The sequence below is a fragment of the Thermobia domestica genome, chromosome 13 (assembly GCF_964235325.1).
Source record: "Thermobia domestica chromosome 13, izTheDome1.hap1.1, whole genome shotgun sequence".
Classification (NCBI taxonomy): domain Eukaryota; kingdom Metazoa; phylum Arthropoda; class Insecta; order Zygentoma; family Lepismatidae; genus Thermobia; species Thermobia domestica.
The window spans coordinates 125,831,359-125,848,560 of record NC_137466.1 but is presented as its reverse complement, the minus strand read 5'-3'; the positions used below and the strand labels follow the sequence as shown (position 1 = coordinate 125,848,560).

The 17,202-nt window shown below is 35.2% G+C and overlaps 1 protein-coding gene across 4 annotated transcripts in view; it reads right to left on the bottom strand.

Annotated features, from left to right (window-relative positions):
• Positions 1 to 16,385, bottom strand: part of LOC145668487 (uncharacterized) — a 62,949-nt gene extending 46,564 nt beyond the window's left edge. Inside the window, exons 1-3 of one of the 4 annotated variants that reach the window (XM_081736426.1) lie at positions 16,024 to 16,385; positions 8,352 to 8,435; positions 3,744 to 3,811 (exon numbers count right to left, since the gene is read on the bottom strand). In XM_081736426.1, the coding sequence (XP_081592552.1) occupies positions 3,744 to 3,811; positions 8,352 to 8,435; positions 16,024 to 16,053 (182 nt within the window). In that variant the 5' untranslated portion in view covers positions 16,054 to 16,385. Of the gene's footprint in view, positions 1 to 3,743; positions 3,812 to 8,351; positions 8,436 to 15,562; positions 15,942 to 16,023 lie in introns of those variants that run through there. The other 3 variants (XM_081736425.1, XM_081736428.1, XM_081736427.1) reach the window with 3 other exon arrangements.
• Positions 16,386 to 17,202: the final 817 nt, after the last annotated feature.

Sequence of the window (17,202 nt, the reverse complement as noted above, 5' to 3'; positions counted from 1 at the left end):
TCTGCAATTGTTGATCACTACCAAAATGCTTACCAGACAGAAATTTCTTGAGGTACAAGAATACATGATAATCGCTTGGAGCAAGATCCGGGATATATACCGATCTTCTGCAACTGGGACATGTTGGACAACCCAACATATAACTCGGATTCTTATTGAAATTATGTTCATGTCTTCTTACACCTCAAGGAATTTCTGTCCGGTAGGAAGTTTGATACCGATAAACAATTTCGGACGGCTCCCATACATGGAACCATTCAAACGCAGCATCGGGGTACAAAAGTTGACCCACGGTATGAAAAGTGTCTGAATTCTGGTGGTGAATATGTTGAAAAGTAGTGTCACCTGTGTTGCATTCGCAGCAATCAATGTGTCGAGGTCACTGTGTCTTCTTTGTGTTTACCTCCTTAGGCAAACTTACTTTCTGGAAAGCCTCATAGTTCCACTTTTCCCTAAACCTCTGTCCACAGCATGCTGGGCTCTGAACCGGAGATATAACACTACATATTTCGCTTTCTTCCAATCACATCCCTGCATTTCTTACAGACGCTCGTCTGTCATGCCCCACCTTTTCTTTCTTTCAATGTACTGCAGATACGAAATATTAATAGTAAAATTTCTCTCCGCAATTCTGAGTAGGTACAAACTATGATTAAGTAAATTACCCGATGTTTTATCGTTGAGTAAGGGGTTAATGGATTCGTCATTATTGCGGCCACGTGTCGCCGTCACAATAAAGACTACTGATTCCCAACGCTGCAGATACGGAATAAAGCGGGACACAAAGGTACGCATAAAATTTATAATAGTAATAGACAAAACAATAAAACGAAATAAAAAATACAATTAGCAGTAAATAAATAAATACGAAAGGAATGAAGAGGCTCAGAGAAAGTTTGCTAAGTCAGCAGCCAAAGAAAAGCAATAACTCGTGCAACAGAAATTAAGGTCATCCCCAAATGCACGCCTAAGAGTACTGGGCAGTCTGATACATTCACTGTTATCTGAGTATTCAAGACATTCTATAAAAACATGGCAAATACTCAAAGGGATAATACATTTCTCGCAATACGGCGGCGAACACCGCGAAATAAATAAGAAGTATGAGACGAGTGTATCCGATATGTAAACGCGCCAGGAGCACTTTCTCTTGGCTACTACTACTTGAGATGGTCTTCATTTTTGATCAGTTATGTCGCCTAAATCTATGATCTAATTTCTTTAAAACCATATTCTTTTGACAATGAGAAACACAGCACAATACAAATCATTTCACTTAAATAGTATTGTCTAGTTACCAAATAATTACATGGAGAAATTTGTTATTCTGAGTGCCTCAATATTTGAATAAAAGAAAAAAAAATGAAGAAAAACTGATAAACGCTAAGCCATTAGTCAGGTTCCCTAAGGTTCAGGTTGTATAAGGTCAAACAGCTCTCCCTAAAAACGAGAAAATATGAAAATCAAAACTATATATTAAAAAAATATGAAATTCCAATGATATACTTTCAAAAAGATAAACTATATATGTACACATCATATTACCTCTGTATCATGTATTCATTAATCTTTTTAAAATATTTCAGACAGATTTAGATCATCGTTCCAGCAATAAAAGCTTACGAGTAGCAAGTGGCGTTGTTAACTGTACCTTAAAGAATACAGTAACATATAATAAGAATTAAACAAAGGGATACAAGCCTGGAAATGTTCAACTAGCATCTCAATCTCCTAATTCTCCCCGCAGTTTTACATTAGTGGTCATATAGCTCCGTTCATCGTAGGATATAGTTGGTGAGTGGGGGGAGTTCTAAGTTAAGTATATTGCGATACAAATAAATCCTATGATGTCACACTTTTTCTTTCTGATAAGGTACGGTGAGTCAAATGTGAAGAGAGATACTCCCAGAGAAGGAGAGGGTGGTCTCCAACTCCCGAATTGGCGGATGGCACAAGCGTTCGTTTCGGCACTGCAAGTGACTCGTCAGCCCTAATTTTAGGTAGGTTAAGATTGGGATTGTAGCTCCATTCTGGTTTCCAGGGAGTTCCCAGTTCGTGGATTGGACTTTGCCGGGTTGCGTCATACCATGGAATTCGGTACTTTGCACTTTGCAATATCGGGACGCCTCCAGGCACCAACACTGGAAATACTCCACTCCCACTAGTTCCGTTTATCAGTAGGTATAACTGGGAGATGGGCTTTGGTTCATTGCTGTTGATTTGATTTTTAAAAAATCCCCTTCTATTGGGGGAGGAAGTGCGCTCAACCTTAAACATGATAGAAAAGCACTGGGTTCGAGCAAGTTCGAGATTTAGTCTAGGCATACGACACACACAGTACGGAGAAATACCACGATTTTTTACTAAATATAAAAATTTTATCAAAATATAATTTAAAAAAAATAAATTAAAAGCATCTTAAAAGTGACGTAATTATACAAAGCTATGGTAATAGAAACTCTCCTAAAACGAACGCTGTCGTTACCGTTCCAATATCTAATGATGATCAAACTGAGACGAAAACTAACTGCATAAAATAGAATATCTTACGAACAGGTATCTGCATGCAAAGAGAGTAATTCTCACACAATAGCTCATCGCCATCGTGTACAGATTCTTAATTATTATAAGTTGCAAGCTGAATGCACGATGATTTTTTTCTTTCTTTATGCAATATTGGAAGTCTTCTTTACAAAATTCAATAGCTTTCAAAGTATCTCATTATTACTCTTTCCAGGACGACTTTACTGAATGTATAGTATATGCGTAAAGTTAAAAGTTTAAAAGAGAAATAGACATGTTTCACTACTGTAACTGTATAGTGTTAATAAAATTTCTAAAACTGGGAACGACTGGCGGAAGCACTTCATCCAATCACAAATGTTATATCCGCTTACGGTTCGTTGTAAGGAGCTAAGAAAATGAGAAAACAGTTACTAAAAATACACAATACTTCTCATATAGTTATTTATAGTTACTTTTTAAAATACTACGAAAAATACGATAGCAGTAAAATATTACTACGTAACTAGTTAGAATTTTTTTAAATAATTGAAAGTAACAAGTATGTTTTCAAGACATTTCTCGGTTCATTGTGAAGTCGTATACTTCATTACATGCTGCTTTACAATGACGAACTCGAAAATACTGGCCATTTCAGATGATAACGTTTTAAAAGTACTAGAAGTACGTCAAAAAACAGCTTCACCGTATATTCCATTAGATAATATTTCTACATATTCTAGAAGATATGAAAGTTACGTCTACAATTACTACACCACTTTTAAGGAGAGATTTCTGATATTCTGATTTCTTGCAACTTTAACCATTTGATACACTAAAGCCTGATTTCAGCGACATACTTCAAGTAAAACCAGCGTCAAAATAATGATTTAACAGAGTAGTTTATTTGCCTTGATAGTAAATGTCTATGAAAGTCAACTGAGAAATGACTATTCACATTAGAGGATATATATATGTACAATTTCACACGTTCTTTCCTCAATAATTGAGGGTCCATTTGAGTAAGTTTTCTTCAATATAGAGAAAATTCAGTTTTCTATTTTCTGAATTTTCTGTTACTGTAAATCCTTTACACAATAACCTATATATGCAGAAGTTTTGACGCAAGACCACATTTGAGGTGGATACGGGACTGTATCAGAAATGTATGGTACTAGAAAAACAAGTAGTATATAATACGTTCAGAAACTTATCATAAAATGTAATGACAGAGTACTCACCTCAGTAAAAGTTCCTTCGGTAACTTCTTGTTTATTAAAGCTTCGTCGTCCGAAAATACTCGTGTTAACTGCAAGAAAGAAAATATGAAATACTAATAATAGATTTAGAAAATATATGTATAAACAAAATTTGCTGTACATAGATGAGCTACAAAGTACTAATGAATAACGTGAGAAAGATTTAGTCCATCAATTCGAGCACTTCACAGTATGGTATTCACATGAATTTAAGACTACAGTGTTGTGTAACAACGAACACTGTTAAAAAACACCATCTCAACCTACTTTCTGTTACTTGATATCTGTGAATATACATTTACACTGAATTGCTGGATCTATATGATAAAGTAACCATATTACAACTGTGAGTACCTACAAGAAATGATACCTTATATCGTTAGCTAAGAAATTAAGATTCAACTTTTATTTTCTTCCGCATTAAAAAATACAGTATTATTAAAAGCACGACATTTAATGTATATTTTCTTACTCTTATGAGAAAAAAAAACATTCACTAAAACAGTTTATCTCAATAACATCCTGCGATTAGTACGAAACATTTCATAGTTTATGGTAGCTTTATGTTGTTAAAAAATTAGGTTCAATATACACGTGTTTAATTCGCATGTTTCTTCTACATTACCATATAAATATTATGGCAACGATGGTGACTTCATTTTAGATTGACGAACAGAAGAAATTCAACTGCGTTTTACTATCCCCACCCACTAGAAGTTTCACAGCAGCACACGGTCCTATGTTCTATAAGCAAAAATATATATTATCACGCTAAATTATCGCTATTACTCAGAATTTTCAAAATACAGAGTTAAAAAATAACACATATGGGAGGCAAGAAGAGACATTTCTTAACACTGTAACGCAATATATAAAATGTGCAAGGGAATTCCATGTTAATGAAATGTTGGATGGACAACAGAGAACAACTTCAGTTTCTCTCTCTCTTCTAACGGACGAATTGTGTCAGTAATGGAACAATATACACAGTAGATAAAATCACATTTTCTCAAGCAAATTATACGAACTCAAATCTGAAAGGGTTGGGGAATAGGGGCAAATAAGTATAGCGAATGCAAGGAAAGGCAAAGTTCTCCTAGCCACCGACCATATTGCGTGAACTTGATATCCCGTTCTGACATTCAGAACATCTCATTCACCTGCATGGATGCTGAAAATTCCATCCCAAAGCGGAGGGGATCGATTTAAATTCCCCTTAAGCACTAAGACTACACGGTACAGACCAACCATTTAAAGTACGATCCATCTCAAATTGGGTTTGTGTCCGTGGCAAGGCCCCCTACTGGAAAAAGAAGTGTCCACAGTGAAATACTGATCTCCCTGAGTACGTAGTCGCTTTCTTCAGTACGACTGCTATAAAAAATTTTAAGAGCGGAGCTCAAATCAAAACTAGGATCTTTACATAATTAACTCTACAGTGTGTTCTTTTAAAAGCAGAAGAAATAAATTAACAGTAATTTCGTACAGTTTAAACATACAGGCTCTCATTCCTCAGCTTGAACCCCCCAAAAAAGGAGATAATACGAGTGAAGAAGAAAAGAAAATTAGGATCATTACTTTTTTTAAAAAATATTATTACTATGTACGTTCAGAGTAAGAAGACAGCTTTGATAATCATTAATTCTATAGTGCGGCAATGTTACCGGTAATGTGATTCTTCACGCAATGTAAAATCCCTTAAAGAAGCTCCTCTATTGTAGTGGAAAGCTAACAGGCCTTTCACTTAAACGACTATGGTGAAGATTTAATAATAATAATGAATAAGTGAATTAAGTGAGTATAAGAATTTAGTAAATTTCCACAAGTCACTCGCAAACTACATAAATTATCAATAGTTGGGACTGTTTATACCAATCAAATGTTACAATTTTACAGAACCGATGGAAAAACATGGAAACAATACAAACGTACGTTACGACGTTACATGCGTAATATTTAATTCTGTTTCTACCTGTTACCCAGACAAAAGGCAGAACTCATAAAAAGTATGCTCTTGAGATTGAAATAATAGCCAAACTACTACTACACGTTTTCTAACAATCAGATTATTTCACACAATCTTTATCTTACACAATGAAGAGCCCTGCATCCCTACTTATGAATTCGGATTATTTCTCAGATAAAACCTAAATCAATAACATGCAACGGAACATCCGTATTTTCTGATGCTTTTAGATCCATTAATTCGAACATTTGTTGTAATATTAATCCACGTGGCAAGAAAATTTAATGGCCGTACTAAATAAAGTTTTTGTCTTCCAGTCACGAACTACAAACTTAGTTCCTTATTTTTGTAAGTACTCACCTGCGTGTCTATTCAAGTATCAAATATAAAAATTCAGAAATTGTGCACAGAACGTATCAAGAATCATAATATTCTTGTGTTTATTGCACTATATCTATCTACTTTACATCAAAAAGTTGCCTACACAAGGTTTGGTGTTATTAATATTTGTATTGGTACGTCTTTAAGAAATAACTCACATATTAAGAGCTTTTCTAACTTTCTTATGATCACGAAATGACTGCATCTCCATAATAGTGGGGAGGAAAGTAACAATGAATACAACAAATGTTACTGAGATCTAAAATTTGCTATTTTTATGAAAATAAATAAAATCTGAACATTTTAAATAGAAATAATACACAAGCATGAGTGAAAAAAATATATGGTATACTAATAAAAATGATGTTATAATAAAGTAGAATTTTCTGAGTTAATTACATACTCTTGAGTTCGTAACACTTACTGGGTTAAGTGATTTATATATAGTATTTATCTAGCTTAAATACAGCGCAAGACTCACTTAATATTTTAAGCTGTAAACTAGGACTTGCTATTTTCAACTGACATACAATAGCCTCACTTGCGTCAAATATGGAAAACTGCATTAAGGAACGGAAAGAAAAAGGATCTGACATGTTAAAACAATAATTCAAGCGAAATAAATAAAATCGATAACCAAAGCCCTACAAAGGCGATAAAAAGAATCTTTTAGCGTCATCCTGCTTTTGTATTATATATATCGGGTGTTCTAAAAATAGTTACATCGACTCTTTCCTGATTGTAATTAGTCAATAGACGCTAGAATCATCTATTAGCGTAGCAATCGATGTAACTGCCTGATGGATTCGTACAGCACTGCTAATGGCTCCAAGTTAATCTGTGACTTTACCACATCGTGAAATTTTGATTCACCATAGCGGCTGTAGGAGGCCCTGAAGGGTATACCATTGTATAACATTTCCGCTTTATTTTGACCTGAAGAATAGTGCTCTCTTGTCTGTGAGTGCTATTTTTAAAACGCCTGACACATATGTCGAAGAATACGGAAGTTTTTAATATTTTTTTTTCCAAAGTTTCAATCATCAATAAAATATTAAAATGTTTTCTGAACAATGATACCGAATATTTATATTATTAAGCTTTCCCATTTCAAACTTACGTTAATTCTACAAACTGGGGGGTGCCTGATATTTCAACATGAGGCGGTTGTAAAATAGAGCAAAAAATTGTAACACACTTCATTAAAAAAAATAATAATTAATAGTTGGCAATATTGTTCCCAGCATCATTCTTTCGCTCCTAGAGAAAAAGCTTTCATGCCTTTCGAAACGTTCTCTAATGAATGACAAAGAAACACTTATTTGCATGGACAGCATACAGTTAACAATCTCCCAAGATATTAAAATTCAAAGTAATAATTATAAAAATTGATACTGCCAAATTATTTTAAGGGGTAGCAAATAAAATGGCGTAAGTTAATTTTCCAAATCCTTGAAATATTATTGATACAGATAATTTAGTATGCGTTTAAACATTCTATTTTGAATTAAAAAAGCCAAATAAAATTATAATATTAGTAAATACGCGAAGAACAAAAAGCTCAATTTTCTTACCTATTTGCTTATGTAACTCTCTAATGGTGTTTCTGTACAGAATATCAAACAAATCTTTTTGCAGCTTCTTATTTTAACCTAAACCGTACCTAATACACTTGGATGAAAAGTCTCGTAGTGAAATCACACAATTCAGTGAAGAAACACCACTACAGAAATTCATAAGTACGTAGGTAAAAATATTAATGAAAATCATACATTGCTCTTGTAAGAACACGATTGGTCACGAACTTGGTACGGTTGAAAACACCTGCTATGAACGTTAAATATAACTAGATGTAGTATGTAAAACTGGGAGAATAAACAATTCATTGCTTGGCCTTGCTATTCTTTTCATCAGCTGTTAGCACCACATTATCTCTTATTTATCAAGTTAGAAAGGTCAGTATCAAAATTTTACTGCGAGGCTGAAATCTTAAAAAAGGATAAATTTAGATGCACATTTCAAGAGTTATAGTGCGAACAATTCTCATCCCTACTCATCAAAATTGGAAGACATGCACAATAAAGCAGCTCTTAACTACCAACATAAGGGAAAATCATTGGATTAACTCCTCTCACATAGGATAACACAAAATACTACTACTCTGATGCCTGGTACCAATGTTTATGATCAGTATGGCAAATGTGCAGAATTTGCATATATTTTGTTAGGATGGGTGTTTGTACCTGCATGTAGCTTTGCTTCATAGTACACACGGAAAATTTTGGCTCTTTTCTTCTGCCAAGACTAGGCACCCACCATGGTCTGACCTACGGTAAATATAAAGCACAGCAGCACCTCATTAAATATACATGCAAAAAATATCAAAAACTTGTTATAATAAAACAAAGCAACTAATTCTGAAGAAAAGTAAGTAAATTAAATAGAATATGAAATAAATAAAAAGTACAGTAAAAAAAACTCAAACAAATTACCCAAGAAGAATTTTAATGAGATTAATTTAATGAGGTTCCACTGCATGAAAACCATCGCATTTTATCATCACTTAGTACTAACAGCTCCTATGTTGTGTTCCGCAATTCTTCAATGCCCTAGCTTTTCAGGATAGTTCCATCTCTATATATTATCACAACGTACTAGCTCAGCTTTAAATTATTGTCTGATTTTACATATTAACGTACTCTTTAAAAAGTACCCATTCTTTACCAGAAAATAATAATATATAAAATATGGGAACTACAATCTATAAAAATGACAAGAGTTGTATTACCTCTAAATTAACTACCAAACCATTATTACAATCTCAGCTAATAAGAAAACCATTCTAACAGAGAGAGCTCGATTTTTATGGAAGCACTTGTGTATATCAAGTTTACATCGGTAAGAAACGTAGTAATAAGGTTCAAGTTGCTTGAATGTTATTCACGAGATCGAATGCTTAAAATACTAACAGATTCCATTGTGTATTTAACATGCTTTTAAATGATTCGATGAATATTTCAACCTCAAATATAACCGCGAATACTCCACACAAATTGTACATAAGTGTCTCAGAACAACAACCTATCTGTTGTTTAAGTATCAATTTCAATTATGCTCTCCTCTGCACGATAAACGCGTGGCGAAAGTGAGATACAGCTTTTAGCGTGAGACTGCACAATATTTGGAGAAATAAGCATTGCATTAAAAAATGCTCGAAATAAAATATTAAAATTTTGAAAAGGGAAATTTGTTTGTGATAAAAGTAGCTTCCCTGGAGATAGCATGGAGCTAACTTTTAAAAAACTTAATTGGTGATTTGGCTCAGTGGGTGAGCGTTCATCTCTGGTACATGGGGTCCTTGGTTTTATCCCAGCTCGCGCCAAGTGAGCTTTGTGATGGACAAACACCGTGTACATGGGTTTTCTCAGGGTTCTCCAGTTTCCTATTTTTTTCATTCCTTCGTTTCTCATCATCACTGGCTCCTTTAGCCTAGCGGCATAAACGTGGGACGTAAAACTTAGATTTCATTTCATCTTGCATGATCACGAGACATTGAACTAAACTTAGAAATAACAAAAGAGAAAGAAAATAATGACGCACAAGGAATCCGTGAAGTCCCATACGCGTTTCGTGGGACATACTTTGCACCACTGACACTCGCCTTATATTTCGATTAGTACCTTAAGTTCAACAGTAGAGATAAACAATGGCTTTATTGAATGGCGGTTGTTTTGTTAAAAGAAATAAAAAGCCTTTTTTTAAGAACTGAAATGTTGGAAATTGATTTTTTCTCATTTTCAGTTGTCAATTTGGTTTCTTACAATAGATTATATGATTAAAGGTGTTTATCTGTTTATAGCGCAAGTATTAACAAAAACAAAAGAAATGTAGCATAGTTACTTTTGATTCCATACTAGCTGATATGCTCGTTTTTTGTATGGGAAGAATTAGGTTCAAGGAAAAGGTTCGAGCCTCCTCTCTCCTTACGATCCGCATATCAATGAGGCATGAATTCTTAACCCCTTTCTCCCTTAGAATATGTCCTTTAAGGGAAGTTACACAATAATATTCCAGCTTGAGATAAGTACCAACTATGTTCTAAAACTCATTTCAAACTGTTCAACCATTTCCTGTGACGCGATCACGAACAACATAGCTTTCAATGGAAACAAAGGAATTATGGAAAATCAATCTTTCTTAAAACCAAACTTTTCAAAAACATTGCAACACATGCCAACTTGAGATCCTCCGTGGCTAAGCGGTTAGCATATGCGCCTTTGGCATGGGAGAGCCGGGTTCGATTCCCGGCGAGAGCTCATGTGGTTCGCATTCCACGTTAATCAGTAGGTCCCGTCTTATATAGCCTCGCTCTGAAATACAAACTCAAAATTAACTCAACACGCCAACTTATTTTTAATGAGGATTTTATACCAGGTTTCATCTTCCTAGCTTGGCAGATTCGTGACGCACTTTTTTTTTTTAACATGAATTTTGAACATCCTCTACTCCTTCTCTTCTCCTAGGATGCGTCCTTGAATCAAAGTAATATAAAAATCCCAACTCAGGATAGGTACTAACTATTGAATGTTCAAAAAATAATTTCGAACTGCTTAACGATTTCCCCTTGTGATGTGATCAGAAACAACAGGCAACATCGCTTTTAAATTATAGAAAATGATCCCCTTCTCCACTTAAAAAGGAAACTCAAAACACTGGGACACGGATCCACTTACATTAATGGGAAGTTTACATTAAAAATGTCATCTTTCAAACTTGACAGAACTGACATACTAAGATTTTCGCATAGATTTTGACCGTCCGCTTCCCCAATAGAGCACGTATTTTAATCAAAGTAACCTGATCAGAAACCTAGTTGGAGGTACATGATAACTGCATACAAAAATTCATTCCAGATGGTTTAACCTTTTCCCGTGTTGCGCTCACAAATAAGATTCATATCATAGATTACAGTTGAATGTGGGTTTTACAGTGAATTTGATCCAGCGCAAACAAAATTCATTATGAATGATTCCCAAATCTGTTTTTGTTTTCAATGGTATTCTGTTCTGGTGGCAAAAACATATTTTAAGCCGATTTTGAAACTAGGCATACATTAAGAAGTACGATTAAAGAAAGTAATTATAATCATACTAAGCTTATTATTTCAATTCAAGTTTTGAAGCATATTTCTTTAGGTGGGCTTTTTTTGAGTTTTATTGTGGTTCAACCCCCCCCCCCAAAAAAAAAGCACTGGTGAATTTTGGGCTGGGGAAAATTCCAACAACCCTGGTGACGAATGACAACTATTAAATTTTAACTGAGCTAATGCGTCTAACATTTATTAATACCGAAACTTTCAACGGGAACCCTCACCTTCGGATACAAACATATGCAGTTTTAATCACACTCATTGCTTCCACTATATAGTGTGAAAACATTGTTCGTATGGTTAGGGTTAGAATCTTTTGGTAAGTCTAAAGCAGGCTACACTCATCGAGGATGTGCACATCATCGGTTCCTCATACCCAAATCTGTATATGGAACAATTTATTAAGAGCAACAGAACGAAATATATATATTTCTTCATGTCATATGAATATATGAATTAAAATTACAATGGAAATTAAAAACAAAATACACACGAAACAGAAGTCCTAGTATCAATCTGTTGGAGTTTAGTTGAACAGAAAGTATACTCCATTAACCGGTAAGCTTTTGGGTAATTTGGCGTCCCTTGCAGAGTAATTCGGGATACTGAAAAATAGCTTAAAACCTGGTGGCTTAACTGCCGCAAATGGCGGCCCCAAAATGTAAAATTTACAAAGAAATAAACAGAATCAGACGAAATGTTATTAGAGTAACAAAAAAGGTAATAAAGGTCATCAGTGTAGGTTGATTAATAAGGGAGAAAACCGAAGTTAAATACTGGACTACACGGAAAGGAAATGAAATCTTTCAGTTTTACGTCCCACGTTCATGCTGGCTACGCCAAAGAAGACTGTGATGACACGAAATGAATTAATAAAGTGAGAGAATCCCATGAAAACCCACAAATACGGTGTTTGTCCACCACTTGGCGCAAGCTGGGATGGAATCAGGGACCCCACGCCCCAGAGCTGAACGCTCTACCACAGCCATCGTACCCCATTTGGACTATATGAGTTCGCGGATTGATGCGATATGAGATGAACAAACAGTAAAGCATAATACGATAGTGTTTCAAATCCACTATCTTACCTAGGATGTCTATGCTGCTGCAACAGAGGGAAAAACATAAATCGAGAGCGAAAACTAGTAAGAGAGGAGTTGCATCTGAGAGAAATGCACTGAAATGGAGCAAAATTTTGGGTGATATCCCATATTATATCATAAAATTTGTAAAATCCATGGAAGAAATTGTATAACCATGGCGAACTTTCAATAGGATTGTGAAATAAATAAAAAAAATATACACCGGGATCTTACACACTTAATGCATAATACGGTAGAAGTAAGAAATGAAAAGAATGCTCAGAACATAGTAATCAGTAACAAAGATGTGCTAAGCTATGTCAAAGCAGTGTGCAAAGTGATAATGCAAGTACCGGTACCGCAAAGCTTTGCGACATACAATGCATACGTCTTAACCATATTAAGTGTTTTTCCACTACCCTAATTTAGTATTATATACCCACCGTCGTCGACGCGCCTGTTCCCTGCGGACACACCCCGTCGCTACTGCTCGTCCCCCCCCCCCCCGAAATTCTTCTGCCCTGACTTGGTTACACAGAATTCGTGCTTTTTAGTGACCACATACCACACGTTGGTATGTGCTTAACGCACTGTACTTTTTATGCTTTACATCCACACACTGTATTTACACACTGAACCCTCGCGAAGTCAAACCTGCACGTATTAATGGAGCTCCTCCTTTAAGAAATACTTTCTAACACAGTAAGAGTACATGTGAAGCAGAAAGAAATTTACCTTTCATGAATGTAAGTATTCCCCCATTGAATGGTTACCACTCTGGAAAGAAGTGTTTTCATATGGGATCCGTAACCTTTAATGTCTTTGATAGGGGACTGCACCCTATAATAACCATGAAACACGCGACAACGAAAGATATCATTCACGAATTTTTGGTAGCGGTTTCGAAGCTATATCCTACATCGCAGTGAGAAGGTACGGATTCATTGCTTTGGTAATTTCTGAGTGGTGCATAGTTTGCAACATTTAACAGTTCGCAGGTACCGTACTAATTTTGCACACTAATATATACACATACATACGGATGTAGGAAAGAGAAAAGGAAGGACGAAAATATTAAATATTTGTGACTAACGGTTAATGAAACAGGGGTAACTGAGGTAAGGTATATGAAAGTAAGAACAGACAAGTAGTAATACCGTTGAAAACAAGTTCATGTGAATCTTATGCAGGGCCATCATCTATGGCAGTTTAGCCAATTCGGTATGTCACGCCCAATTTGGAGCCGGTGGTAACCTTAGGTATGGTAAAGCTTACTTGTAACATTTTGAAAATACATATATATATAGCCCTATATAAATTACACAATGTTGGATAGGCCTAGCTTCAAGTTCCTGTTCCAATCAGTTATTGCGGCTTCAGTAAGAGTGCACTTTGAGCAGAACAAGTGATCTTGGGTATCTTAGTTTCTCCCCCAATCTTGCAAATAAGATCTCCAGTGTCACTTATTTTACAAAACATAACCGAGCGAGCAAAGGAGATTAGAAGCCCCCGCAGCGCTCGTCTTGGTGTTGGTTACTCTGAATGTTCTGCTCAAAGTGCACTCTTGCTGTGACTTCAATTGTATTGTGAAAAATTATTTTGCTTTCAGAATGCTACAGGTATGCTTAACCACACACATAATATTTTTCATTATGCAATGGAAGCCATGAAATGTGATTAAAAAACTGTTTTCATGTACTAAAAAAAATAACAATAATCATCATCATAATAATAACTTTTGACAAATGTGGTGGTTTCTATTGAAATTTTGGCGTCAATAAATATCTAGATGCATTTCTGAGCTTAAGTTAACAGTCTGATATAAATATTCTCCCGCCTTATGAGTATCATCTGAGTTACTTATCTCCTTCGGCTTACAGGGTCTGGTGGTAGAGCGTTAAAGTAAAGATTTAACGTATATTCGCGGATGTTTCGCCAACTGTACAAAACACAGGAATAATACGCTTTGTCAGAAATTCCTACTATACTTCAGTCTTTAACGTGGATTTTCTACCTGGAATAAGAATACAGGTACAATGCGCCCTCGCTATAAAATTGGACATTCTCTTCCAGTTTTTTAAAAAAATCAAATCTGCCTATCATACATTTTCGGCAAACTGTGTCAGAGAGTACTTCCTCAGAAATGAAATATCTGGTTTTACGTTCCATATCTATTCCCTTTAGGCTAAAGGAGACGGGTGATCAACAAAAGTTAAGATTATGGAATAATTGGTGGAATGAGATAGAGTGGAACCCTAAAAAAACCCACGAACATAATGTCCCGAAACTTTCATGGCCTAGAATCGAACCAGAGATCCTTTGAACCACTGTGCACTAAGTATTCGTTAGGCACTTGATTATCGACATATATAGTTCTACGAATTCGATAGAAATATAGGGTTAATTACATTACACCCAACCGCTATGATTTATATCATAGTAAACCAAACAATGTAAACTAACCTAGTCTCAAACTAAACTCAGCCTGTTTTAAAACCTTTTGAAGGTTAGGGGAATTTATGGCGAAATATATTTTAAAGTCATCTATGGTGCAGTAATTTGCTCGATTCCAGTTGCTAACTGTTGTGAAAAATTTTATTACGAGCACCCTACCGCTGTACTAAAATAATTAACTTTATCAGCTTAATATACAAAGTAAATTTTGCGTTATATTTAATTGACGAGTACATGTATAATTTCGAACCTTTATTTTATTAACTCGTGGCAAATACAAAAATAACCATAGCTCGCAAGGTAATGTCAGACAAATGTCAATTTCAGAATTACTTCAAGAAAATGCAATTCCCCATCCACAAGGTTAATTCCATTTGCGTGTTGGAACGTTTTGTTTCAGTCAAAAATAATTTAGATTGTTTACAAACAATCAAATCAAATTCACGAACTACTTCGATTATTGTGACTTGAATACCTCGTAACGAATGGAGACCAAACCAGAGCATTCCGGATATGGAGACATGTTCTTTGTTCTGAACGAAATGTAAACATCCGTAAACGGATATTTTAAAGAAAGTAAGCTTCGTGAACAACTGTTCATGCATAGTGTTTATAAAAAGCCAACAACCGTGGGATTTTATTCAAATAGTTAACGAAATCTATATTTTCAATTTTTATATATACAGGTGAAAACGTTGCGTAGTGACAAACAATATCTAAGAAAATAAATTCACACGCGTGAAAATTAATTTATGCTTTGTTTACTTACTATATACTCCATTTTATTCCACTCCATTACGGCTAATCCGTCTTGCTTGCTTCTGTCTTTCATTCCCACACGTTCTTTCTTGTCTTTTTGAAACAAAGGAATCGGACTATCTTCTGATTAATTAGACAGAGCCGTCTTACTACTCACTGTATTATAGCCTAACCATTAACACCATCAATCAATTTTATACCCATCAAGTAGCATCATAACAAAGAATATATTAAAATAATTTACAGCACAAGCATTTTCAGCATTACATTAATTAGTCCACCATAACAAAGACTACGCACTCATCTCCCAACCTTGGCCCTGGCTATTGACTCTAATGAGAGAACCCTTCTCGAATCAGCTGTTCAACTTCAATGCAATGGCTGACCGCTTCACGCGGAATGCAGTAAATGAATTCACAGTTTCACTTAACACATAATAATATAACCTATTAAATCTCAAGTGAAGCTTACCTCTAGCCTGCTTCTATTTGTATGTATCATTCTGGTATTTCGCTATTTTGTTTTTATTCTGCAGTGTTACTAAAAGCTGAAGTGATAGAAACAAATAACTGCTTGTCTAAAAAAGTCCAAAGCCTAAACTAACAATGGTTCTGGTTGGACGACGAAAACAAAACAATACACCATTCTATATCTTCCATGCTAAAATTTAACATGACAATTTAACCCTCTTTTTTCAATATTTCTTCGTTCAACAACACAGCTTTTACGCCACAAACACAACACTAACTGATAAACACAAGACCTCCTAGCAAAAGTACAATGCGCCTCGCGAGCAATCACGAACTACATCGCCAACCAATCACAGTCACCGACTCTAGTGAACTCAACTAAAAACAAGTGTTCTCCAATGTTTTGATGACGTCATTCGAGGTTCATGGTATAGAAATTTGTTTTGTATACGATATTATTGCGGTTTGAGCCGGCTTATCTTTCGAGGATGATAATGTTTACTTCGAGAGCACATTGTCCTTTGTTATTTCCTGGGAATCATATTGTTTCGTGTCGCTGCTTTTTCACTCTCGTTAAACGCTTTGTTATATTTTCAATTCAGTTGGCTAGATTAATTCTAAACAGCCAGTGACGTATATAAAATAATATTTATTAATTTATATAGCTGTAAAAGCACTTTATAAACGAAATATACGAAAAAAAAAGTTGGCCAGGGTCTATATTTAAAAGCCCATCCCAGCAGTTGTCGATGCTCTTTTCTGCCCAAGTGCATAGGAACTTGCTATCTATGCACTTGATCTAGGTTCGATTCCCGGTGGAAATATTTGCTTCGGATACAAAATCCAAACAATGGTTCGGATCCCAAACAGATATGGATGTTAAATTTCAATCAATTATTCAACCGAACATTTGCCTCGTGGACCTTAAGAAGGCGGAGGAACAGTCAAAATGGAAGGTTTTGAGATTCGAACCCGGAGCATCTTAATTGGGATAAGAGAAAGCTAATTATTCAACTACTCCCGTTTGCAAATTAAGAACAAGTAAGGTTTCACGTTTCTTGCTTCAATTTTCTCGTTTGATCAATGCAAAAAAAAAAAAAAAAAAAACATTTTGTTAATTGATTTAAGGTGCCAGTTTGCTCGGCACCATCACAGCATATATTTTCGGTGAGAAGAAACT